Consider the following 25,367-nt stretch of genomic DNA (forward strand, 5'->3'; position numbering starts at 1 on the left):
AAGTATTTCTTCTCCTCACTGGCAAGCTCAAGAGCTCATTACTCCATTGGGTTTGGGTCTCGAGTCCGATTGGTTATGCCCGTTCACACCAGTTCTTCTTGAGTTTATCCTACAATGAGACAGATGGGAAGAATGTTGGTAGGAGAGGTGTCTTGTTACATGGGGATGATGCGTGGGTGATGTGTGGGCATAAAAGGAGCACCGGAGTTAGTGGGGGATTATGGGGTGGGGGGAGGGGGCAGCCCATGACACAGTGCTCTGATTCCTTGAGGTGGGTGGGAGTGACATCACTGTGGAGGTGGGAGGGCTATGTTAAGGGGTGATGAGGGAGACATAAGGAGGTAAAATTCCTCCTGCATGAAGAAGGTCATTTAACCTCTTACGGCACTGCAGCCCTGTCCTCATTTGGAGTGAGCTGGCACTGACAATCGCGGCCAATGCCTCCAGATGGGGTTGGTCACTTTGCTGGATGGTCATCCGCCCCGATTGTGGGTAGAGGGTTTCCTGCCTCTACTTGACCCCCATCGAGAGGTTTGATGAGGGGTCCCTCTGTAAAATGTGGGTGCAGTCTTTCTAGCAGCAATTTCCCCTGATTGGACTTGGAACACATGCTGTGGGGGTGTTTAAACGGAGTGCCTCACTGATTAGAGATTGCATTTTCCCGAGGTGAGCATATCAGAGGCAAGCCGTCACGAATGCGACGTGATTCACGTGGAGAAAAATAATTTGTTTGGGGGGTTGGGGGTTGTGGAGAAAGCAAAAAGTTATTAAAATCTATTGGAGAAAAATCTTAGTAAAACTGCAGTATCAGTGAAGCAGGATGTTAGTTTTAAAAATTGCCAAATTGCTAATTATTTTAGTTCAGTACAATTGAGTGCCAGGTGATTACTCATGTGCCTGTGCCACTGACTGTGCATTATCACTTGGCCAAATTAGATCATTTTACTTTTCTTGAAACAAGGTAAAATGAGAATTTATCACTCTATGATTGTGATCACAGCTAGGCACAAGTCTGAAATTAATGCTTTAGTGAGCTTACTGGTATCTTTATTATGCTATAATGAAGTATTGTATTATCCAGTTGTGCCAAGTAGTCCTACAATGGTCTCCTAACAATGCGCACATAAACATTTCTGAAAATACTATTATTGTCCAGTTTATTGACTTAAGAAATAAATTAAAAAATAAGGGGAAAAGTAAATGGAGTGAACTAAAGCATATAAAAGGTGTAAAGAGTCACTGTTATCCACTCTCTAGCCCATGTTACAGTAATCAGCCTGTGAAACATGGAGTGGAATTTTACTCCTAGAATTCTGAAGTCATATGGACTTGGAAAGTTAACTGTTTCTCTCTCCACAGAACTGCTAAGCATTTGCTTCTATTTCAATTTTCCAGCATCTGCAATATTATATTAGGGTGCATTGGTGCCTGCTGCTTCATAAAGATGTTTCCAGCTCACCAGGTCCATTCTGACTTCAAAAAGGAGCAAGCCTGCTGGATTTTTCACCTTCTCAAATATCAAATATTACAAATAGCGTTTAATGCTGGCAACACCTACTTAAATCAAGTCCCTGCCACCCCCCAAAAAATTCCATCTCCCAGCACCATCATCAATGTCACTGGATGAAATCACATTTGCAATAGTTCCTGTATTTCCGACCTCAACTTTACTGATGTCTATCTTGACTAAGCAGATATTTACTATAAACGTCTATAAAATGCATTCCCTTTATTTCTTGCTTATTGCTGATGACAAAAATGAAATGCTGGTTATGAAGCTTTAGCCAGAAGCTAAAAATGAACTGAAGTATTAACTACACTAAAACTCAAAAAGCACAGTCTTGGTCTTCAACAAAGATGCCCTGAAACACATTATGAAGAGCCAGGTAGTTTCAGCAAAATATTCATCTCATTCCAGGTTTCATCACATGATGTCCATGAGAGCTTCTGTGGGGAGGACTCACAGCAGGACAGCCACAACCACCAGGCTGTGGAAGTGGGGGCGGAGCAGTCGATCTTTTGCACGTATTCCTAAAATACAAAAATCCATCATAGTGTTATTTACATTCTTACATAAATGGTGTACAAACAATTTTCATTGCTATTCAGTTTTTGAATCGTATTGACAACAAAGGACAACTAATATTCTTCAGTTTCCAGAAACTAATAGTAAAAATTTATTAAGTTACAATCCAGAAGTTTGAAACTTAGATGATTCTTCCTTGTGTCTTTTTAGAGTAGACAATTGTTCTTTAGGACTCAAGGATATGCAATATTAGCATAGAATTGGCAGACAGCTGTGAAGGAAAGGTACTCACTGGTGACCTCAGAAACGTTGGGTCTAAATTATTGATAATCTCTATCTAGTGCACAGACGTCCTCTATTTGGATACCATTGTGAATTTGCCACCCTCCACAGGGAATTTGTGACTTTCGGCTTGAGTTAAGCAGGGTGAACTGCCAATCAGACTCGAGCATTTTCACAGATAGCAAAAAAGGAACAAAAAAAGCAAGGAATATGAAATGCAATGAAATACAGAAAAGCAAAATAAAGGTTGGGACATAAACATGGGGGTTAAGGGAGAACTGGAAATATCGCAATACAATTTTTAAAAAAATCTTTTAAATCAGCAATTTTTAAATGTTTTTCTCAGGGAATGAAACTTAACATGTGTAAAATTATTTTCAGGTTCAAGGAGCTTACTCACAGGAACTATGAATTAGGATGCCATTGAAAACTCAGACTGAACAAATCAATGAATTCTAATTGATTTTATCAAGATAGGCATAGTACATCCTATGGAGGAGTAGGATATCACTGACAAACTTTAGGATTTCTGTGTTTAAATGGGCAGAGGTTGCTGGCAGTTTTACACAACAGCAACTTTCAGACTATTATTGTCCTTCAGATGAATGCTCTTACATTAAAGGATTATTACAGCTTGTGACACAAAACAATGCATCTTACTTTAGATTTCAAGTGTTACAATGGCATCGACTCAATAGTTTTGTTCGATTGAAGGCAACATTTACAATAAGCCTATTCCATTTATAACATTAAAAACTGCTACTGCTTCTTTATTTCTTTTCAGCAGTTAAGATTTTTAAATGGCTGAGTAATTCAATATTTCTTTGCACATGATAGACACCAAATGAAGCTTTCACTATTAACCATAATAGAATTAATTAGCAGTGGCTACCTGAAAATGGCAGATAATACATTTTCGTGTTTTAGATTCTCCGACTAGCAGAAATAATCTGAGCGTCCCAGAGAGATACGATCCAACCCCTTCAAATGTTCGTAGGTTTCAATGAGATTGCCTCTCGTTCTTCTAAACTCCAGAGACTACAAGCCCAATTTACTCAGCCTCTTATCATAGGCCACATCTCTCATCCTCTGGACCAATTTAGTGAAACTTCACTGAATCGTCTCCAATGCTAGTATAACACTTCTCAAATTTGAAATCCAATACAGCACACTGTAGTCCACATGCAGTTTCACCAAAATCCTTAAAATGGAGCAAGATTGATTTATTCTTGTACTCCAATCCACTTACAATAAAGGCAAACAAGCCTTTTATCTTCTTAACTGTTTGCTGCATCTGCATGTTAACATTCTGTATTCCTTGTATCAGCAGTCAAGTCAGTGTACAAAGAGCAAAGAACAATACAGCACAGAAACAGGCCCTTCGGCCCTCGAAGCCTGTACCAGTCATGATACCAACGCTGGCCAAAACCTTCAGCACATTCTTGTGCCGTATCTCTCTTGCCCCATCCTATCCATTTATTTATCAAGATGTCTTTTGAACGCACCAGGCACTCGCGACCCTCTGTGTAAAAAAATTGCCTCGTACATCTCCTCTACGCTTTGCACCATGGACCTTAAACCTATGCCCCCTGGTGACTGACCCCTCTACCCTGGGAAAGAGTGCCTGCCCATCCACTCTATCCATGCCCCTCATAATCTTGTAGACCTCTATCGGGTCACCCCTCAACCTCCATTGTTCTAATGAAAACAGTCCAAGTTTATTCAGCCTCTCCGCATAGCTAACACCCTCCAGACCAGGCAGCATCCTGGTAAACCTCTTCTGCACCCTCTCCAAAGAATCCACATGCTTCTGGTAGTGGGGCGACCAGAATTGTGCGCAATATTCCAATGCGGCCTTACCAAGGTTCTATACAACTGCAGCATGACTTGCCAGTTTTTATACTCGATACCCTGTCCAATGAAGCAAGCATTCCATATGCTTTCTTGACTACCTTGTCCACTTGTGTTGCCACTTTCAAAAATCTGTGGACTTGCATGCCCAGATCTCTCTTTCTATATTCCTAAGAGTTTTGCCATTGTTATGGGTCAGGGTTTAGAGAACCCAAAGTGTATCATTGAGTTCACCTGTAATGCACTATCAATTACGACGAGAGTAGAGTGTAATCGAGGCTTTATTACGCAGAGATGTGTAGCCTCCCGCAGCTGCTGCCGAAATGGCTGCAGCTCGGAGAGTCCACACATTTATACTCCGCCTACTCGGCGGAGCCAGCAGGAAGGGATCTACCTCCGTACCTGTAGTACAGGGACCTTACCGTAATACTCCTCGTATGCGGTATATATAATATAACAGTGGTGACTACCACATTCACCCCCTGTTAAAAAAGAGTCCAGCGGGGTGGTGAAAAACTATTTACATTCAGGTGTTTAACATTTTAAGGGAAAGTTTACAAATTCAGACCATCGGGCGCCTTGATCCATCGTTGCGAGCGCCGCAGTTCTGGCGGCGATTTCGGCGTCGGTTCGGTCGTCGGTGACTCCGGGAGCGTGTCGAGTTCATCTTCATCCCCGGGTGGGACCAAAGGGAGGACGGACTGTCCTGGAGCAGGGGCTGTGGTGGGGTGCGCTGGGGGGGAGGGAGGGTGGCGCTGGGGCAGGGGGGGGGGGGGGACCCAGCTGGTGCCAGGTCCCTGAGGGAGACTATGTCTTGGCGGGTGTCGGGGTACGCTACGTAGGCGTACTGCGGGTTCGCGTGAAGTCGCCGTACCCTCTCAACCAACGGGTCTGCCTTGTGTAGCCACACGTGCTTGCGGAGGAGGACGGATCCTGGAGCTGCCAGCCACGTTGGGAGCGAAACCCTGGAGGTGGACTTCCTGGGGAAGGCAAAGAGACGTTCATGGGGAGTTTCGTTAGTCGCAGTACAAAGGAGCGACCGAATGGAGTTAAGGGTGTCGGGGAGGACCTCCTGCCAGCGGGAGGCTGGGAGATTTCTGGACTGTAGGGCCAGCTGGACGGCGTTCCAGACCGTCCCATTCTCCCGCTCCACCTGCCCGTTTCCCTGGGGGTTGGAGCTGGTCGTGCTGCTCGAGGCAATGCCCCTGTTGAGCAGGGACGGGCGCAGCTCATCGCTCATAAATGAGGATCCCCGGTCGCTGTGGACGTAAGCGGGGAAACCGAACAGAGCGAAGATGGTGTTGAGGGCTTTGATGACGGTGGCAGACGTCATATCGGGGCATGGGACGGCGAAGGGGAATCTTGAATATTCGTCGACCACATTAAGAAGGTACGTGTTTTGGTCGGTGGAGGGAGGGGCCCTTTGAAGTCCACGCTGATGCGTTCAAAGGAGCAGGAGACCTTCACCAGGTACGCTCGGTCTGGCCGGTAGAAGGGCGGTTTACACTCCGCGCAGACCCGGCAGCCCTGACTTCCTCGACGGAGTAGGGCAGATTGCGGGCCTTTATGAAGTGATAAAAGCGGGTGACCCCTGGGTGACAGAGATCGCATGCACGGTCCGGAGTCGGTCCACTTGTGCGCTGGCACAAGTACCTTGGGATAGGGCATCGGGGGGCTCGTTGAGCTTATCGGGGCGATACAAAATCTCGTAATTGTAGGTGGCGAGCTCAAAGCTCCACCTCAAGATCTTATCATTTTTGATCTTACCCCGCTGTGTGTTTTCGAACATGAAGGCAACCGACCGTTGGTCAGTGAGGAGAGTGAATCTCCTGCTGGCCAGGTAATGCCTCCAATGCCGCACAGCTTCAACGATAGCTTGGGCCTCAAAGGCATGGAGGGTGCGGGAAAAGAATGCACTGGGCCTACCTGCCTGGTTGAGGGTGGCGGCTAGAGCGACGTCTGATGCATCGCTCTCGACTTGGAAGGGGAGCATTTTGTCGACCGCGTGCATCGCAGCCTCGGCGATGTCAGCCTTGGTACGGTTGAAGGCCTGGTGAGCCTCGGCCGTCGGGGAAAAGGGTGGAGTGAATGAGTGGGCGGGCCTTGTCCGTATAGTTAGGGACCCACTGGGCGTAGTACGAGAAGAAGCCCAGGCATTGTTTGAGTGCCTTGGGGCAGTGGGGAAGGGGGAGTTCCATGAGGGGGTGCATGCGATTGGGGTCGGGCCCTCGCACTCCGTCCTGGATCACATAGCCGAGGATGGCTAATCGGTTCATGCTGAACATGCACTTCTCCTTGTTGTAGGTTAGGTTGTGGAGTTTAGCGGTGTGGAGGAATTTGGAAAGGTTAGCGTCGTGGTCCTGCTGGTTGTGGCCGCAGATGGTGATGTTATCCAGGTACGGGAAGGTGGCCCGCAGTCCGTACCGGTCAACCATTTGGTCCATCTCCCATTGGAAGACCAAGTTAGTGGCGCCAAAGGGAACCCTAAGGAAGTGGTAAAGGCGGCCGTCTGCTTCAAATGCGGTGTATGGGCGGTCCACCTTGTGAATGGGGAGCTGGTGGTAGGCAGATTTCAGGTCCACTGTTGAGAAGCACTGTGCAATCTGATTGACCATATAAGATATGCGTGGGTGGGGGTATGCGTTGAGCTGCGTGTACCGGTTGATGGTCTGACTGCAGTCAATGACCATCCTGTTTTTCTCCCCAGTTTTCACAACTACCACTTGGAATCTCCAGGGGCTGTTGCTGGCCTCGATAATACCTACCCGTAGCAGCCGCTGGACCTCAGACCAGATGAAGGTCCTGTCCTGGGCGCTGTACCGTCTGCTCCTGGTGGCGACGGGTTTGCAATCCGGAATGAGGTTTGCGAACATGGAAGGTGGGTCGACCTTAAGGGTCGTGAGACCGCAGACAGTAAGGCGTGGTAGGGGCCCGCCAAATTTCTGGGTTAGGCTCTGGAGGTTGCACTGGAAGTCCAGGCCGAGTAGCAGGACAGCGCAGAGGTCGGGGAGGACGTAGAGCCGGAAGCCGCTGAACTCTACGCCCTGGAAGGTGAGGGCGGCGGTGCAGTACCCCCAGATCGCCACGGAGTGGGATCTGGAGGCCAGGGAGATTTTCTGGTTAATGGGGTGTACCGCGAGGGAGCAGCGCCTTACCATATCGGGGTGGATGAAGCTCTCAGTGCTCCCGGAGTCCAGAAGGCAGGATATCTTGTGCCCGTCGGGCTTCACTGTCGTCGACGCGGTCGCGAGGTTGTGCGGTTGGGTCTGGTCGATCGTGATGGAGGCGAGACGCGGCTGGTCGGCGGCGGTTGCAGGAATGAGCGGCCCGGTGAGGTGGCCGACGAGCAGAGGCCCTGAGGCGGGGAAGATGGCGGCACCCACGGGTCGCACGTGTCCTGAGGCAGGCAAAATGGTGGCACCCATGGGCCGCATGTGTTGTGAGGCGAGCAAGATGGCGACACCCACGGACCGCACGTGTTGTGAGGCGAAGTATATGGCAGTGCCCACGGGTCGCACGTGGGGGGTGCAGGGACAATAGCGGCGATCGACCGGGCCTGGCACACAGCAGTGAAATGTCCTTTCTTCCCGCAGGCCTTGCAGAGCGCGCTCCGTAACGCTGCCGGGAGTGTTTTGTCTGTCCGCAGAAGTAGCACTTGGGTCCCCCGGGGTTGGTTGGCTGCCGCGCGGGGCAGGCCTGGGGCTGGCTGGGGTAGCGGTCGCTGATGTCGTCCACGATGGGGTGTTCGCTGGCGGGGTCCACGATGCCCAAGAGGGGTGGGCCGTGCGGTCGGGGGCATACGCCTGTACATTGCGTGAGGCGACTGTGAGCGAGATCGCTAGTTTCTTAGTCGCCGCGAGGTCGAGGGTAGCCCCTTCTAAGAGGCGTGGTGGATGTAGGCCGACCCTATGCCCGTAACAAACGCGTCTCTAACCAGCAGGTCAGAATGTTCAATGGCTGAAACGGCCTGGCAATCGCAGTCTCTCACCAGGGCGTGCAGGGCACGCCAGAAATATTCCACTGACTCACTGGAGTGTTGATGCCGCGTGGACAGGAGGTGCCTGCCGTAGATTTTGTTGGTCTGCTGAGTGTAGTTCTCCTTCAGTAGCGCCATGGCCTCAGCGAAGGTCGGCGCGTCCCGGATGAGGGGAAAGATATCAGAGCTCAGCCACGTGTAAAGGATCTGGAGCTTCTGTGCCTCTGAGAGTGGTTCTGTCGCAGATGTATGCTTCAAAGCAAGCTCGCCAATGTGCGAAGGCCGACTTGGCGTTGTCTGCTTGAGGGTGCAGCTGCAGGCGATCAGGCTTGATGCGGAGATCCATCCTTGTAAAATCTCTGCGTAATAAATTGTGCACTATCAATTCCGACGAGACAAAAGTAGAGTGTAATCGAGGCTTTATTACGCAGAGATGTGTAGCCTCCCACAGCTGCCACTGAAATGGCTGCAGCTCGGAGAGCCCACACATTTATACCCTGCCTACTGTAGTACAGGGGCCTTACCGTAATACTCCTCGTATGCGGTATATACAATACAACAGTGGTGACTACCACAACCTGACCCACAACTTTTAATAGATTGTGGTATGGGGAGCACACGGCTCACTCTACAGGTATGGCACAGCAGAAATGGACCAGTATTTTTAAAAACAAAACAATGTTTATTCTATGAACTCAAGTTAACATTTTTAAAACAAACAGTGAGTATCTTAGCAACCAGTAAATCAAATACACTCTCCAAAGAAGACAACACTAAGTAATCTGTTTGCTGTTCTTTTAACACCCAGAAGACTTAACAAACCTTTAAACATAAGCACGTCAGAGTTTGCAGTCACTACTGAAAACATTTATAATTCTTCTGAATTCACCAAATGATCAAGAGATAGTCCTTCATGGCAGAGAGCTCAACAGTACAGCTGCTTTTTCTGACCTCAGCTGCAACACACTGAGAAACGAAAAAGACAGTCACACCCAAGCTTTTCTCAAAGTGAAACTAAAAAGCAGAACCAGAGCTCAGCTCCACCCACACTCTGACATCAGTGCAGTAACATGAGCAGCTAACCATTTCTTAAAGCGACATTCTCATGGCACTATTTACGATATACCTCAACGTTAGACCTACAAAAATGCATTACCTCACAGTTGTTCGGATTAAACTCCCATTTGTCATGTCTCTGCCCAAGTCTCCAACCTATCTATGTGAAATGAAATGAAATGAAATGAAAATCGCTTATTGTCACGAGTAGGCTTCAATGAAGTTCCTGTGAAAAGCCCCTAGTCACCACATTCCGGCGCCTGTTCGGGGAGGCTGGTACGGGAATTGAACCATGCTGCTGGCCTGCCTTGGTCTGCTTTAAAAGCCAGCGATTTAGCCCAGTGAGCTAAACCAGCCCCCATGTCCTGCTGTAACCTCTGACAATCTTCAACACTATCTGTCACTCCTCCAACCTTGGTGTTATCCGCGAACTTACTAATCAGACCAGCTAAATGTTCCTCCAAATCGTTTATGTATACTACAAACAACAGAGGCCCCAGCACAGATCCCTGTGGAACACCACTAGTCACACCCTTCTACTGCTACTCTTTGCCTCTGTGACCGAGCCAGTTCTGAATCCATCTTACCACCTCACCTCTGATCCCGTGTGACTTCATCTTTTGTATCAGTCTGCCATGGGGCACCTTGTCAAAGGTTTTACTGAACATCCACCACCTTCCCCTCATCAATCATCTTTGTCACCTCCTCAAAAAACTCGATCAAGTTAGTGAGGCATGACCTCCTCTTCACAAAACCATGCTGTCTATCACGGATTAGTCCATTTGTTCCAAATGGGTATAAATCCTGTCCCTGAGAATTCTCTCCAATAATTTTCCTACTACCGACATGAGGCTCACTGGTCTATAGTTTCCAGGATTATCCCTGCTACCTTTCTTAAACAGCGGTACCATATTAGCTATTCTCCAGTCCTCTGGGATCTCACCTGTAGCCAATGAGGATACAAAGGTGTCAGTCAAGGCCCCAGCAATTTCCTCCCTTGCTTCCCTCAGTATTCTGGGGTAAATCCCATCCTGCCCAGGAGACTTATCAGCCTTAATAACTTTTAAAAGACCCAATACCTACTCCTTTTCGAAGTCAACAGGACCCAGACTGTCCATACACCCTTGCCAAGAATCATTGTCCACCAAGTCCTTTTCTTTGGTGAACACTGATGCAAAGCACTCATTTAGTACCTCGCCCATTTCCTCTGGCTCAACATATAGATTTCCTCCACTGTCCTGAGGTGGTCCAATCCTTAATAACCATTTTTACTATTGTCACAAGTAGGCTTACTTTAACACTGAAATGAAGTTACTGTGAAAATCCCATAGTCACCCACCCACCTGTACTCTGTTCAGGTACACTGAGGGAGAACTTAGAATGTCCAATTCACCTCACAGCAGGTCTTTCAGGACTTGTGGGAGGAAACCCACTCAGACATGGGGAGAACGTTCAGACTCTACACAGACAGTGACCCAAGTCAGGAATCTGTCACAGTAGAAGATGTTTTAAAAATTCCAAAAACTGCAGTTAATGCAGAGGAACTTTGTGCAATAACCATCACTATGGAGATGGTATTGAATAAACTAATGGGATTAAAGGCAGATAAGCCTCTGTGATCTGATGACCTGCACCCTTGGGTACTAAGGGAAATTGCAGCAGAAATAGTGGATGCATTGGTTATGATATTTCAGAATTCCCTGGATTCTGGAAGGGTTCCGGTAGATTGGAAACCCGCTAATGTGACCCCTCTATTCAAAAAGGGAGAGAGGCAAAAAGCAGAAAGCTATAGATCGGTTAGCTTGACATCTGTGGTGGGGAAGTTGCTGGAATCAATCATTAAGCAAGGTATGAGTGAACATTTAGAAAGACCAGGCGCAATCCACCATTGACAGAATGGTTTATGAAGGGCAAGTTATGCTTGACAAACTTGCTTGAATTCTTTGAGGTCGTAACTAGCAAGGTGGATGAAAAATGAAAATGAAAAAAATATATAAGGATAAGGGGGGAAACCTGTGGATGTGGTACATCTAGACTTCGAGAAGGCGTTTGATAAGGTGCCTCAGAAAAGGTGAGATCGCAGGGGAGTGGGACAAGAGTACTAGATTGGATTGAGGATTGGCTGACTGACAAAGCTGAGGGTTGGGATAAATGGGTCCTTCTCTGGCTGGTGAACTGTATCTAGCAGGGTGCTGCAGGGGTCAGTCCTGGGACCTCAATTGCTGACAATCTACATAAATGATCTACAAGCAGGGGCTGAGTGTTACATAGCAAAATTTGTGGATGATACTAAAATAGGTGGGAAACGTTGATTCATTAGTCTCAATTTGATTTCCTCACTTGCAGATAATGTGGCATATCCAAATTTTATACATGAATAAGAAGGCATTAAATGGGTAACAGGAACTGACATAGGCAAGTTGTGGAACTGGAGAAGCTTCTGGTTCAACCCCATCAGTAGTTGGACTCTGGTTTGTAACAGTTGTCGATACAAGAGCTGGAATTTAAAGCCCCCCCAAATGAACAGCTTCCGTTGCTACTGTGATTTTACCCATGACAGAGATTGGGGTGGGGGGGGGGAGAAGCCTCCTGTTAGGGCAATATGTGAGCTTTGAGTTTTGATTCCCCCCCTCTCCTCCTGACTTTTATGTGCGGGTGGGGGGGGCACCAGCCTCTGCATAAAATTCAGCGCAAAAGCTCACCCAAAGCACTAAATAATTGGCTGGCACTGTCCCATAACAGGCCCAAGGTTGAAATGACAATGCTTGAAGCTTGCCCGCTCTTGCTCGTCCTGCTTTTCCTAAGGGCACCTGCAGAAGATTTATCTGAAGCAATAAAAGGTAAATCATGAAGCTCGGCACAACAGGATTCCTCTCAGTGAGATTGATTATTTGAAAAGCAAGGGCACCAACAACAACCATGACATTTCAAAATCCTAATAATCTCAATCAAATCATTCCCTAACCTTCCATATTCCAGACAGTTCAAGCTTCATTTATGTAATCTCTCCTCATAATCAAATTTGTCTGCTACCATCCTGCTTTATCTGTGCTTGTATTCTTTCCAGGTCTAACATAGCGGGCGCAATCTAATGGCCTCATTCCGCCCGACTTGGCTGTCACGAGAGGCCTCTCATGAGATTTGCAATGCTCAAGACCGCCTCGGGAAATCTCACGAGACGTTGCGATTTGGATCTCGCCTTCACTTTTATTCAGAAAAAATTTCAATTACCTTGTATAGCATACAGAATAGTCCAGCAGATTTATACTACTTCTATAAAAGTATCCCTCCAACACAACCCCACATAATCTGGAATAATCCAGAAACCTCTCCAGGCCAGTCCCAACTCCCCAACATCCCCCGCCCCCGCAAACACACTAATTGCTGATGACAATCAACTCCTTAAAGAAGGTAATGAACGGCATCCACCTAGAGTTAAATCTCTCCTCCTCTCCTAATGGTGTAGTTAATTTTTTTTAAATGCAGGAATTCTGACAAATCCCCCAGCCATGTCGACACCTTGGCCCTCCCTCCATCTGAGCAAGATTCGCCTTCGGGCTTTAGAGAGGCAAAGGCCAAGACATCAACCTTCCTCCCCTTCTGCAGGCCCGGCAAGTCCGACACTCCAAAGATTGCCATCTATGGGCACAGCTCTGCTCTAACTCCTAAAATCTCCGACATTTTTTTGAAGAAGGAAACCTGGAATTTAACCAGATTAGGACAGAACCAAAACATGCGCAAGTGGGTTGCCGATCCTCTTGAACAACCCTCACATCTATCCTCAAGATATCCGCGAGCGGGAGAGAGAGAGGGAGCTGGTGTGCAGCTTGGGAATCAACAAACAGCAAAGAAATGTACAGCGCAGGAACAGGCCCTTCGGCACTCCAAGCCCGTGCCGACCATGCTGCCCGACTAAACTACAATCTTCTACACTTCCTGGGTCCGTATCCCTCTATTCCCATCCTATTTATGTATTTGTCAAGATGCCCCTTAAATGTCACTATCGTCCCTGCTTCCACCAACTCCTCCAGTAGCGAGTTCCAGGCACCCACTACCCTCTGTGTAAAAAAACTTGCCTCGTACATCTACTCTAAACCTTGCCCCTCTTACCTTAAACCTATGCTCCCTAGTAATTGACCCCTCTACCCCGGGGAAAAGCCTCTGACTATCCACTCTGTCTATGCCCCTCATAATTTTGTAGACCTCTATCAGGTCGCCCCTCAACCTCCTTCATGTCAGTGAGAACAAACCGAGTTTATTCAACCGCTCCTCATAGCTAATGCCCTCCATACCAGGCAACATTCTGGTAAATCTCTTCTGCACCCTCTCTAAAGCCTCCACATCCTTCTGGTAGTGTGGCGACCAGAATTGAACACTATACTCCAAGTGTGGCCTAACTAAGGTTCTATACAGCTGCAACATGACTTGCCAATTCTTATACTCAATGCCCCGGCCAATGAAGGCAAGCTTGCCGTTTGCCTTCTTGACTACCTTCTCCACCTGTGTTGCCCCTTTCAGTGACCTGTGGACCTGTACACCTAGATCTTTCTGACTTTCAATACTCTTGAGGGTTCTAACATTCACTGTATATTCCCTACCTGCATTAGACCTTCCAAAATGCATTATCTCACATTTGTCCGGATTAAACTCCATCTGCCATCTCTCCGCCCAAGTCTCCAAACAATCTAAATCCTGCTGTATCCTCTGACAGTCCTCATCGCTATCCGCAATTCCACCAACCTTTGTGTCGTCTGCAAACTTACTAATCAGACCAGTTACATTTTCCTCCAAATCATTTATATATACTACAAACAGCAAAGGTCCCAGCACTGATCCCTGTGGAACACCACTGGTCACAGCCCTCCAATTAGAAAAGCATCCTTCCATTGCTACTCTCTGCCTTCTATGACCTAGCCAGTTCTGTATCCATCTTGCCAGCTCACCTCTGATCCCGTGTGACTACACCTTTTGTACCAGTCTGCCATGAGGGACCTTGTCAAAGGCCTTACTGAAGTCCACATAGACAACATCCACTGCCCTACCTGCACCAATCATCTTTGTGACCTCCTCGAAAAACTCTATCAAGTTAGTGAGACACGACCTCCCCTTCACAAAACCATGCTGCCTCTCAGTAATACATCCATTTGCTTCCAAATGGGAGTAGATCCTGTCTCGAAGAATTCTCTCCAGTAATTTCCCTACCACTGAAGTAAGGCTCACCGGCCTGTAGTTCCATGGATTATCCTTGCTACCCTTCTTAAACAGAGGTACAACATTGGCTATTCTCCAGTCCTCCGGGACATCACCTGAAGACAGTGAGGATCCAAAGATTTCTGTCAAGGCCTCAGCAATTTCCTCTCCAGCCTCCTTCAGTATTCTGGGGTAGATCCCATCAGGCCCTGGGGACTTATCTACCTTAATATTTTTTAAGACACCCAACACCTCGTCTTTTTGGATCTCAATGTGACCCAGGCTATCTACACACCCTTCTCCAGACTCAACATCTACCAATTCCTTCTCTTTGGTGAATACTGATGCAAAGTATTCATTTAGTACCTCGCCCATTTCCTCTGGCTCCACACATAGATTCCCTTGCCCATCCTTCAGTGGGCCAACCCTTTCCCTGGCTACCCTCTTGCTTTTTGTGTACATGTAAAAAGCCTTGGAATTTTCCTTAACCCTATTTGCCATTGACTTTTCGTGACCCCTTCTAGCCCTCCTGACTCCTTGCTTAAGTTCCTTCCTACTTTCCTCATATTCCACACAAGCTTCGTCTGTTCCCAGCCTTTTAGCCCTGCCAAATGCCTCCTTTTTCTTTTTGACGAGGCCTACAATATCTCTCGTTATCCAAGGTTCCCGAAAATTGCCGTATTTATCCTTCTTCCTCACAGGAACATGCCGGTCCTGAATTCCATTCAACTGACACTTGAAAGCCTCCCACATGTCAGATGTTGATTTGCCCTCAAACATCCGCCCCCAATCTATGTTCTTCAGTTCCCGACTAATATTGTGATAATTAGCCTTCCCCCAATTTAGCACATTCATCCTCGGACCACTCTTATCCTTGTCCACCAGCACTTTAAAACTTACTGAATTGTGGTCACTGTTCCCGAAATGCTCCCCTACTGAAACTTCTACCATCTGGCCGGGCTCATTCCCCAATACCAGGTCCAGTACCACCCCTTCCCTAGTTGGACTGTCTACATATTGTTTTAAGAAGCCCTCCTGGATGCTCCTTACAAACTCTGCCCCATCTAAGCCCCTGGCACTAAGTGAGTCCCAGTCAATATTGGGGAAGTTGAAGTCTCCCATCACCACAACCCTGTTGTTTTTACTCTTTTCCAAAATCTGTCTACCTATCTGCTCCTCTATCTCCCGCTGGCTGTTGGGAGGCCTGTAGTAAACCCCCAATATTGTGACTGCACCCTTCTTATTCCTGATCTCTACCCATACAGCTTCACTGCCCTCTGAGGTGTCCTCCCGTAGTACAGCTGTGATATTCTCCCTAACCAGTAGCGTAACTCCGCGACCCCTTTTACATCCCCCTCTAGCCCGCCTGAAACATCTAAATCCTGGAACGTTCAGCTGCCAATCCTGCCCTTCCCTCAACCAGGTCCCTGTAATGGCAACAACATTATAGTTCCAAGTACTAATCCAAGCTCTAAGTTCATCTGCATTACCCGTAATACTTCTTGCATTAAAACATATGCACTTCAGGCCACCAGACCCGCTGTGTTCAGCAACTTCTCCCTGTCTGCTCTGCCTCAGAGCCACACTGTCCCTATTCCCTAGTTCTCCCTCAATGCTCTCACCTTCTGACCTATTGCTCCCATGCCCACCCCCCTGCCATACTAGTTTAAACCCTCCCGTGTGACACTAGCAAACCTCGCGGCCAGGATATTTATGCCTCTCCAGTTTAGATGCAACCCGTCCTTCTTATATAGGTCACACCTGCCCCGGAAGAGCTCCCAGTGGTCCAGATAATGGAAACCTTCCCTCCTACACCAGCTGTTTAGCCACGTGTTTAGCTGCTCTATCTTCCTATTTCTAGCCTCACTGGCACATGGCACAGGGAGTAATCCCGAGATTACAACCCTAGAGGTCCTGTTTTTTAACTTTCTGCCTAGCTCCCTGAACTCCTGCTGCAGGACTTCATGCCCCTTCCTGCCTATGTCGTTAGTACCAATATGTACAACGACCTCTGCCTGTTTGCCCTCCCCCTTCAGGATGCCCTCTACCCGTTCGGAGACATCCTGGACCCTGGCACCAGGGAGGCAACATACCATCCTGGAGTCTCTTTCACGTCCACAGAAGCGCCTATCTGTGCCCCTGACTATAGAGTCCCCTATTACTATTGCTCTTCTGCGCTTTGACCCTCCCTTCTGAACATCAGAGCCAGCCGTGCTGCCACTGCTCTGGCTGCTGCTGTTTTCCCCCTGATAGGCTATCCCCCCCCGACAGTATCCAAAGGGGTATACCTGTTCGAGAGGGGGACAACCACAGGGAATTCCTGCACTGACTGCCTGCCCTTTCTGGTGGTCACCCATTTCTCTGCCTGCACCTTGGGTGTGACCACATTTATATAACTGCGATCTATGACGCTTTCCGCCACCTGCATGCTCCTAAGTGCATCCAATTGCTGCTCCAACCGAACCATGCGGTCTGTGAGGAGCTCCAGTTGGGTGTACTTTCTGTAGATGAAGCCATCCGTGACGCTGGAAGCCTCCCGGACCTGCCACATCTCACAGTCAGAGCACTGCACCCCTCTAACTGACATTGCGTCAATTAATTAGTAAATTAAAATTAAAAGTTTTTCAAAAAAAGTTACTGTTAATTATCTGTTTCCTAGCACTAGATTTCTAATATAAATGTGAAAGCTGAATACAGTACTCTCCGATCTCTGGCTTAGATACCCCTCTAAATTATAATTAAGTAATTATGTTTAATTAGTTACCAATGCTTAATTTTTTAAATTTCGTGTAGATTCCCAATCAGCCACTCAGGTCACAGCTTTTCTGTGATGTCACTTCAGTTTCCCCCCCCACACACACAATTTGAAAAAGGTATAAAAGTAAAAATGAGTAAAAATCACTTACTTACCTTCTTACCTTCTGAGGGTCTTAGATGTTCTCAGGTTCTCTCCCTGACAGAGACTGCTCCTCCCCCCCCCCGAACGGCTCAGGTAAGTGTTTAAACTTACCCCCAGGTTCCAGCGGCCTTCATTTCCGGGAGTGGGAGAGAGAGAGTGAGCCGGAGTGCAGCTTGTGAAGCAGGTAAGTGTTTAAACTTACCCCCAGGTTCCATCGGCCTTCATTTCCGGGAGCGGGAGAGAGGGAGGGAGCCGGAGTGCAGCTCGTGAAGCAGCTAAGTGTTTCAACTTACCCCCAGGTTCCAGTGGCCTTCATTTCCGGGAGCGGGAGAGAGCGAGGGAGCCGGTGTGCAGCTTGGGAATCAGGTAGGTTCTGTATATAAGTTGGGCGGTTGCTAATCCCAAGACACTGCACTTGTTCTGTCCCCCACCCTTCCACCTCCTCTAACCTAAGGGGTTTAGTGAATATAAGGTAAGCTCTTTTTTTTTTCTTTCTTTTCTTTCTTCTTGTTTTATCTGGAGGGGATGGCAGGGAAGGCAGTACAATGTTCTTCCTGCAGAATGTTTGAGGTGAGGGACACTGTCAGTGTCCCTGCTGATTACATATGTGGGAAGTGCACCCATCTCCAGCTCCTCAGAAACCATGTTAGGGAACTGGAGCTGGAGGAACTTCGGATCATTCGGGAGGCAGAGGTAGTCATAGATAGAAGCTTTAGGGATGTAGTTACTCCAAAGAATAAAGACAGATGGGTGACGGTGAGAGGGGCTGGGAGGAAGCAGTCATTACAGGGATCCCCGATGGTCGTTCCCCTGAATAACAAGTATACCGCTTTGGATACTGTTGGGGGGGGATGACTTACCAGGGGTAAGCCATGGGGTACAGGTCTCTGGCATAGAGTCTGTCCCTGTTGCTCAGAAGGGAAGGGGGGAGAGGAGTTGAGCATTAGTCATTAGTGACTCTATAGTTAGGGGGATAGATAGGAGATTCTGTGGGAACGAGAGAGACTCGCAGTTGGTGTGTTGCCTCCCAGGTGCCAGGGTCCGCGATGTCTCGGATCGTGTTTTCGGGATCCTTAAGGGGGAGGGGGAGCAGCCCCAAGTCGTGGTCCACATAGGCACCAACGACATAGGTAGGAAAAGGGATAGGGATGTAAGGCAGGAATTCAGGGAGCTAAGGTGGAAACTTAGATCTAGGACAAACAGAGTTATTATCTCTGGGTTGTTACCCGTGCCTCGTGCTAGCGAGACGAGGAATAGGGAGAGAGATCAGTTGAACACGTGGCTACAGGGATGGTGCAGGAGGGAGGGTTTCAGATACCTGGATAATTGGGGCTCATTCTGGGGTAGGTGGGACCTCTACAAACGGGATGGTCTACACCTGGACCAGAGGGGTACTAATATCCTGGTGGGGAAATTTGCTAAGCTCTTCAGGGGGTTTAAACTAGTTCAGCAGGGGTCTGGGAACCTGAATTGTAGCTCCAATGTACAGGAGGTTGAGAGTAGTGAGGTCAGGAGTAAGGTTTCAAAATTGCAGGAGTGTACCGGCAGGCAGGAAAATAGTTTAGAGTGTGTCTACTTTAATGCCAGGAGCATCCGAAATAAGGTGGGTGAACTTGCGGCATGGGTTGGTACCTGGGACTTCGATGGCCATTTCGGAGGCATGGATAGAGCAGGTACAGGAATGGTTGTTACATGTGCCGGGGTTTAGATATTTCAGTAAGCTCAGAGAAGGTGGTATAAGAGGGGGAAGGGTGGCATTGTTAGTCAAGGACAGTATTACGGTGGCAGAAGGGACGTTCGATGAGGACTCGTCTACTGAGGTGGTATGGGCTGAGGTCAGAAACAGGAAAAGAGAGGTCACCCTGCTGGGAGTTTTCTATAGGCCTCCGAAAAGTTCCAGTGATGTAGAGGAAAGGATTGCAAAGATGATTCTGGATAGGAGTGAAAGTAACAGGATAGTTGTTATGGGGGACTTTAACTTTCCAAATATTGACTGGAAACGCTATAGTTCGAGCACGTTAGATGGGTCCTTTTTTTGTCCAATGTGTGCAGGAGGGTTTCCTGACACAGTATGTAGATAGGCCAACGAGAGGCGAGGCCATATTGGATTTGGTACTGGGAAATGAACCTGGGCAGGTGTTAGATTTGGAGGTAGGTGAGCACTTTGGTGATAGTGACCACAATTCGATTACGTTTACTTTAGCGATGGAAAAGGATAGGTATATACCGCAGGGCAAGAGTTATAGCTGGGGGAAAGGCAATTATGATGCGATAAGGCAAGACTTAGGATGCATAGGATGGGGAGGGAAACTGCAGGGGATGGGCACAATTGAAATGTGGAGCTGGTTCAAGGAACAGCGACTGCGTGTCCTTGATAAGTATGCCCCTGTCAGGCAGGGTGGAAGTGGTCGAGCGAGGGAACCATGGTTTACTAAAGTAGTTGAATTACTTGTCAAGAGGAAGAAGGAGGCTTATGTAAAGATGAAACGTGAAGGTTCAGTAAAGGCGCTTGAGAGTTACACGTTAGCTCGGAAGGACCTAAAGAGAGAGCTAAGAAGAGCCAGGAGGGGACATGAGAAGTCTTTGGCAGGTAGGATCAAGGATAACCCTACAGCTTTCTATAGATATGTCAGGAATAAACGAATGACTAGGGTAAGAGTGGGGCCAGTCAAGGACAGTAGTGGGAAGTTGTGCGTGGAGTCCGAGGAGATAGGAGAGGTGCTAAATGAATATTTTTCATCAGTATTCACACAGAAAAAAGACAATGTTGTCGAGGAGATACAGGCTACTAGACTAGAAGGGCTTGAGGTTCTTAAGGAGGAGGTGTTAGCAATTCTGGAAAGTGTGAAAATAGATAAGTCCCCTGGGCCGGATGGGATTTATCCTAGGATTCTATGGGAAGCTAGCGAGGAGATTGCTGATCCTTTGGCTTTGATCTTTATGTCATCATTGTCTACAGGAATAGTGCCAGAAGACTGGAGGATAGCAAATGTTGTCCCCTTGTTCAAGAAGGGGAGTAGAGACAACCCCGGTAACTATAGACCAGTGAGCCTTACTTCTGTTGTGGGCAAAGTCTTGGAAAGGTTGATAAGAGATAGGATGTACAATCATCTGGAAAGGAATAATTCAATTAGAGATAGTCAACACGGTTTTGTGAAGGGTAGGTCGTGCCTCACAAACCTTATTGAGTTATTTGAGTAGGTGACCAAACAGGTGGACGAGGGTAAAGCAGTTGATGTGGTGTTTATGGATTTCAGTAAAGCGTTTAATAAGGTTCCCCACGGTAGGCTATTGCAGAAAATACAGAGGCATGGGATTCAGGGTGATTTAGCAGTTTGGATCAGAAATTGGCTAGCTGGAAGAAGGCAAAGGGTGGTGGTTGATGGGAAATGTTCAGCCTGCAGTCCAATACTCGTGGTGTACCACAAGGATCTGTTTTGGGGCCACTGCTGTTTGTCATTTTTATAAATGACCTGGAGGATGGCGTAGAAGGATGGGTGAGTAAATTTGCCGATGACACTAAAGTCGGTGGAGTTGTGGACAGTGCGGAAGGATGTAACACGTTACAGAGGGACATAGATAAGCTGCAGACCTGGGCTGAGAGGTGGCAAATGGAGTTTAATGCAGAAAAATGTGAGGTAATTCATTTTGGAAGGAATAACAGGAAGACAGAGTACTGGACAAATGGTAAGATTCTTGGTAGTGTAGATGAGCAGAGGGATCTTGGTGTCCATGTACATAGATCCCTGAACGTTGCCACCCAGGTTGAGAGGGTTGTTAAGAAGGCATACAGTGTGTTAGCTTTTATTGGTAGAGGGATTGAGTTTCGGAGCCATGAGGTCATGTTGCAGCTGTACAAAAGTCTGGTGCGGCCGCATTTGGAGTATTGCGTGCAGTTCTGTTCGCCTCATTATAGGAAGGATGTGGAAGCATTGGAAAGGGTGCAGAGGAGATTTACCAGGATGTTGCCTGGTCTGGAGGGAAGATCTGATGAGGGTAGGCTGAGGGACTTGAGGTTATTTTCTTTAGAAAGAAGAAGGTTAAGAGGTGACTTAATTGAGGCATACAAGATGATCAGAGGATTGGATAGGGTGGACAGTGAGAGCCTTTTTCCTCGGATGGTGATGTCTAGCACGAGGGGACATGGCTTGAAATTGAGGGGAGATAGATATAGGACTGATGTCAGAGGTAGGTTCTTTACTCAGAGAGTAGTAAGGGCGTGGAATGCCCTGCCTGTAACAGTAGTGGACTCGCCAACATTAAGGGCATTAGAGATGGGCTTTAGAGTGGTTTCAAAGGTCGGCGCAACATCGAAGGCCAAAGGGCCTGTACTGCGCTGTAATGTTCTATGTTCTATGTTCTGCACACAGGAAGAAGCTATCATACGTGCCCTGGTCAAGTGCACCCTACGCACCATTTTAAACTGTATTAAACTTAACCTCGCACACGAGGAGGTGTAGTTAACCTTATACAGAGCCTCACTCCACACACCCCCATCCAAAACTAAGCCTAACTCTTACTCCCCTTTATTTCTTCCAAGACGACTTCTCCGTCGCCACCATCTGCCCATATATGTCTGATATCTTCCCTTCGCCTATCTCGTCGAGAGACACAACACCTTGTCCATAAGCGAAGTCCCCTGCAATCCAGGAAATTAAGAGAATTTCTGACAACGTTTTGCATCTGCAAATACCTAAAATCATTCCCTCTTGGAAGATGAAACTTCTCCACTAACTCCTCCAGCTCAGCAAATCTTCCCTCCATGAACAAATCCCTAAATCTCTCAATCTCTGCCCTCATCTAGATCTTATATGTCAATTCAATCCCAGCCAATACAAACCTTTGGTTTCCAAAGTAGCGACATAAACCCTAATTTAAAGGAATTGATTCTGAGAGAGGCTATTGCCACTGGGCTTGAGGAGAACCTTGCCAAATAGAACAGGAGTAGTAATGAGTGCCTTCAAGCTCAAACCTCTGCAAGGCGCCTCCTCTATCCACCCCCATGCCGACTCCAACTCCCTAAACCAAACCTGCACTTTCTCAACGCTTGCCGTCCAGTAATAGTACGTAAAATTAGGTAATGCCAACCCCCCTATATCCTGAGAAGAAACAAAACTTCTTAATCGTATCCATTACTCTCTCCACATTAGAGAGAGGATCCGTAACATATAACAACAAATTGTCCGCATACACTGAAACCCTATGCTCCTACGTCCCTTCTCTATACTCTTCCACCCGACCGATGACCAAGCAAATGTGTGGGAACATCTGTGTGAACTGTTTTATCAAGAGGGGAAATAAAATATGGTTATAGCTCTCATGGAAGAGGTTGGCAATTTTTCTTGACCCCGAGTTAAATTTCACCTCAGTATTAAACGTTGCTATTTTTAAAAAGATAATCCTGTTAAAAAATAAAAGACTATGATGTACCTTTGTCCGTCAAAGATGTTTTTTACATCCTGAATACCGTATGGATGTTTTCCAGGAGGCATAAACTTTGACAAATTATTTTTCCATTCTTCATCAAAATCCACTGCTTCAGCTATTGTTATAAGAAAAGAAAACATTGGTCACAAAATACACAGCGATTCTGCCGCGCCGCCCCCCCCCCCCCCCCCCCCCCACCCACTTCCCTCCATGGTACACACACTCAAGTTCCAGTCAAATGATGAGTTCCAGCTGGCAATATTGCAGAAATGCATCTGAAGCCTTTTGCATTTTCTGGTTTGGGAGGGGACTTCAACACAGTTATTGACCCTGGCTTGGACCGGTCAAGCTCGAAAACGAGCAGGGTGCCAGCAATGGCAAAGGAAATAAAAGGGTTCATGGAGCAGATGGGGGGGTGGATCCATAGAGATTTGGGCAGCCGAGGGTGAAGGAGTTCTCCTTCTACTCACACGTGCATAAAGTGTACTATCGGATTGATTTCTTAATTTTGAGCACGGGGTACTTGGCGATCACAATCTCAGACCATGCTCCGCACAAGGTTGACCTGCAGATTGGTAAAGATAGTATGGGCACCCGCAGTGGAGGTTAGATGTGGGAATTTTGGCTGGCCAAGGGCTGTGCGAGCAGCTGAGGAAATGTATTCAGAACTACCTGCAGGTCAACAACACGGGGGAAATTTCAGCAGCGGTGGTCTGGGAAGCACTGAAGGCGGTGAAAGAGGGGAGCTGATCTCGATACGGGCCCATAGAAGGTGGACAGGGCAGAGACGGACCGACTGGTAAAGGAGATACTACAGATCGATAGGAGGTATGTGGTGACCCCAGAGGCAGGGCTTTTCAGGGAACGGTGGAGGCTACAGGCGGAGTTCGGCTTGTTAACCATAGGGAGGGCGGTGGAGCAGCTGAGAAAGGCGAGGGGGGCGATCTATGAACATGGAGAGAAGGCCAGCAGAATGCTTGCACAGCAGCTTAGAAAGAGGGAGGCAGCACGGGAGATAGGGAAAGTAAATGACGGAGATGGGAACCTGGTTGGAGATTCAGCAGGGGTGAATAAGGCATTTACGGATTTCTACAGTAGGTTGTATAGGTCGGAACCCCCTACGGGGCCGGAGGGGATGAGGCACTTGAAAATGAAATGAAAATGAAAATCGCTTATTGTCACAAGTCGGCTTCAATGAAGTTACTGTGAAAAGCCCCTAGTCGTCACATTCCGACGACACCTGTTCGGGGAGGCTGTTACGGGAACTGAACCGTGCTGCTGGCCTGCCTTGGTCTGCTTTCAAAGCCAGCGATTTAGCCCAGTGTGCTAAACTCTTAGAGGTGCTGAATTTCCCAAAGGTGGACGGGGAGCTGGTAGAAGGGCTGGGGGCCCCAATTGGGTTGGAAGAGATAGTGGAGGGTCTGAAGGCCATGCAGTCGGGTAAAGCCCCGGGGCCGGACGGGTACCCAGTGGAGTTTTATAAAACGTTTTCTGGGCTATTGGGGCCAGTGTTGATGAGGATGTTCAATGAGACAAGGGAAAGAGGGGTGCTGCCCCCGACGATGTCACAGGCCACAAATTCGTTGATTCTGAAGTCGGACAAGAACACGGAGCTGTGTGGTTCCTACAGGCCGATATCCCTGTTGAATGTGGATGCCAAATTGCTGGCCAAAATTTTGTCCTCCAGGATTGAGGATTGTGTTCCGGACGTTATTGGGGAGGACCAGACGGGGTTTGTTCAGGGTAGGCAGCTGGTGGCCAATGTAAGACGGTTGTTAAACCTGATCATGGTGCCCCCAGAAGGTAGGGAGGTGGAGGTAGTGATCGAAATGGATGCAGAAAAGGCTTTTGATCGGGTAGAATGGGATTATCTGTGGGAGGTACTGGGACGGTTTGGATTTGGGCGGGGCTTTATTGACTGGGTCAGGATGCTGTATCAGGCTCCTGTGGCAAGCGTACAGACAAATAGGACAACATCAGACTATTTTAGACTGCACCGGGGGACAAGACAGGGATGCTCCCTCTCCAACTTCAGCCTCTCGGGTACTGCAATACCTGATAATACCACATTCACCCCCTGTTAAAAAAAGAGTCCGGCGGGGGTGGTGGCCAGCAGCTACAATTGTATTCAACATGGTATGATCAGATATGGAGATACCGTGATACCTCCTTACAGTGTTTCGCGGATATTTACAGTCATGGCAGATATATACAGTCAGTGTTTATTATTTACAGTTACAGATCGGTTAAACTGAAGCAATCAGTCAGTCGGGTGCCCTGGTCGTCCTCTGGGATCGTCTGAGCCTCGGTGGTGATTCCGGTGGGGGTCCGGGCGTCTGCGACTCCGGGAGCGTGGCTTCGGCCTCCATGGCAGCTTTGTCACCCCTAGACGGCGCTGGTGGGGAAAACGGTTGACCTGGGAGGGGGGCGCCTGTAGGGGGCGGCGGTGGGTGGGAGGGCCTAGGTAGGGGCGGCGGGAGGACTGACCCTCCTGTGTGGTGCTGTGGAGGGGGTGGTGGTTGGGGTGCGCGTGGGGTTCCGGCGGGCGCCAGGTCCCGTAGGGAGACTGTATCTTGTCGGCCGTCAGGGAACGCCACGTAGACGTACTGGGGGTTTGCGTGCAGCAGATGGACCCTCTCGACCAACGGGTCCGACTTGTG

At 48.0% G+C, this 25,367-nt stretch overlaps 1 protein-coding gene across 1 annotated transcript in view; it reads right to left on the reverse strand.

The window, feature by feature from the left end:
- Positions 1 to 1,140: 1,140 nt before the first annotated feature.
- mlf1 (myeloid leukemia factor 1) overlaps positions 1,141 to 25,367 on the reverse strand; it is a 150,802-nt gene continuing 126,575 nt past the window's right edge. The window contains exons 6-7 of the mRNA XM_072474500.1: positions 22,711 to 22,822; positions 1,141 to 2,031 (exon numbers count right to left, since the gene is read on the reverse strand). Coding sequence (XP_072330601.1) covers positions 1,905 to 2,031; positions 22,711 to 22,822 — 239 coding nt within the window. The 3' untranslated portion in view covers positions 1,141 to 1,904. The remainder of the gene's footprint in view (positions 2,032 to 22,710; positions 22,823 to 25,367) is intronic.

This window comes from Scyliorhinus torazame, chromosome 14 (genome assembly GCF_047496885.1).
Source record: "Scyliorhinus torazame isolate Kashiwa2021f chromosome 14, sScyTor2.1, whole genome shotgun sequence".
NCBI classification, from domain to species: domain Eukaryota; kingdom Metazoa; phylum Chordata; class Chondrichthyes; order Carcharhiniformes; family Scyliorhinidae; genus Scyliorhinus; species Scyliorhinus torazame.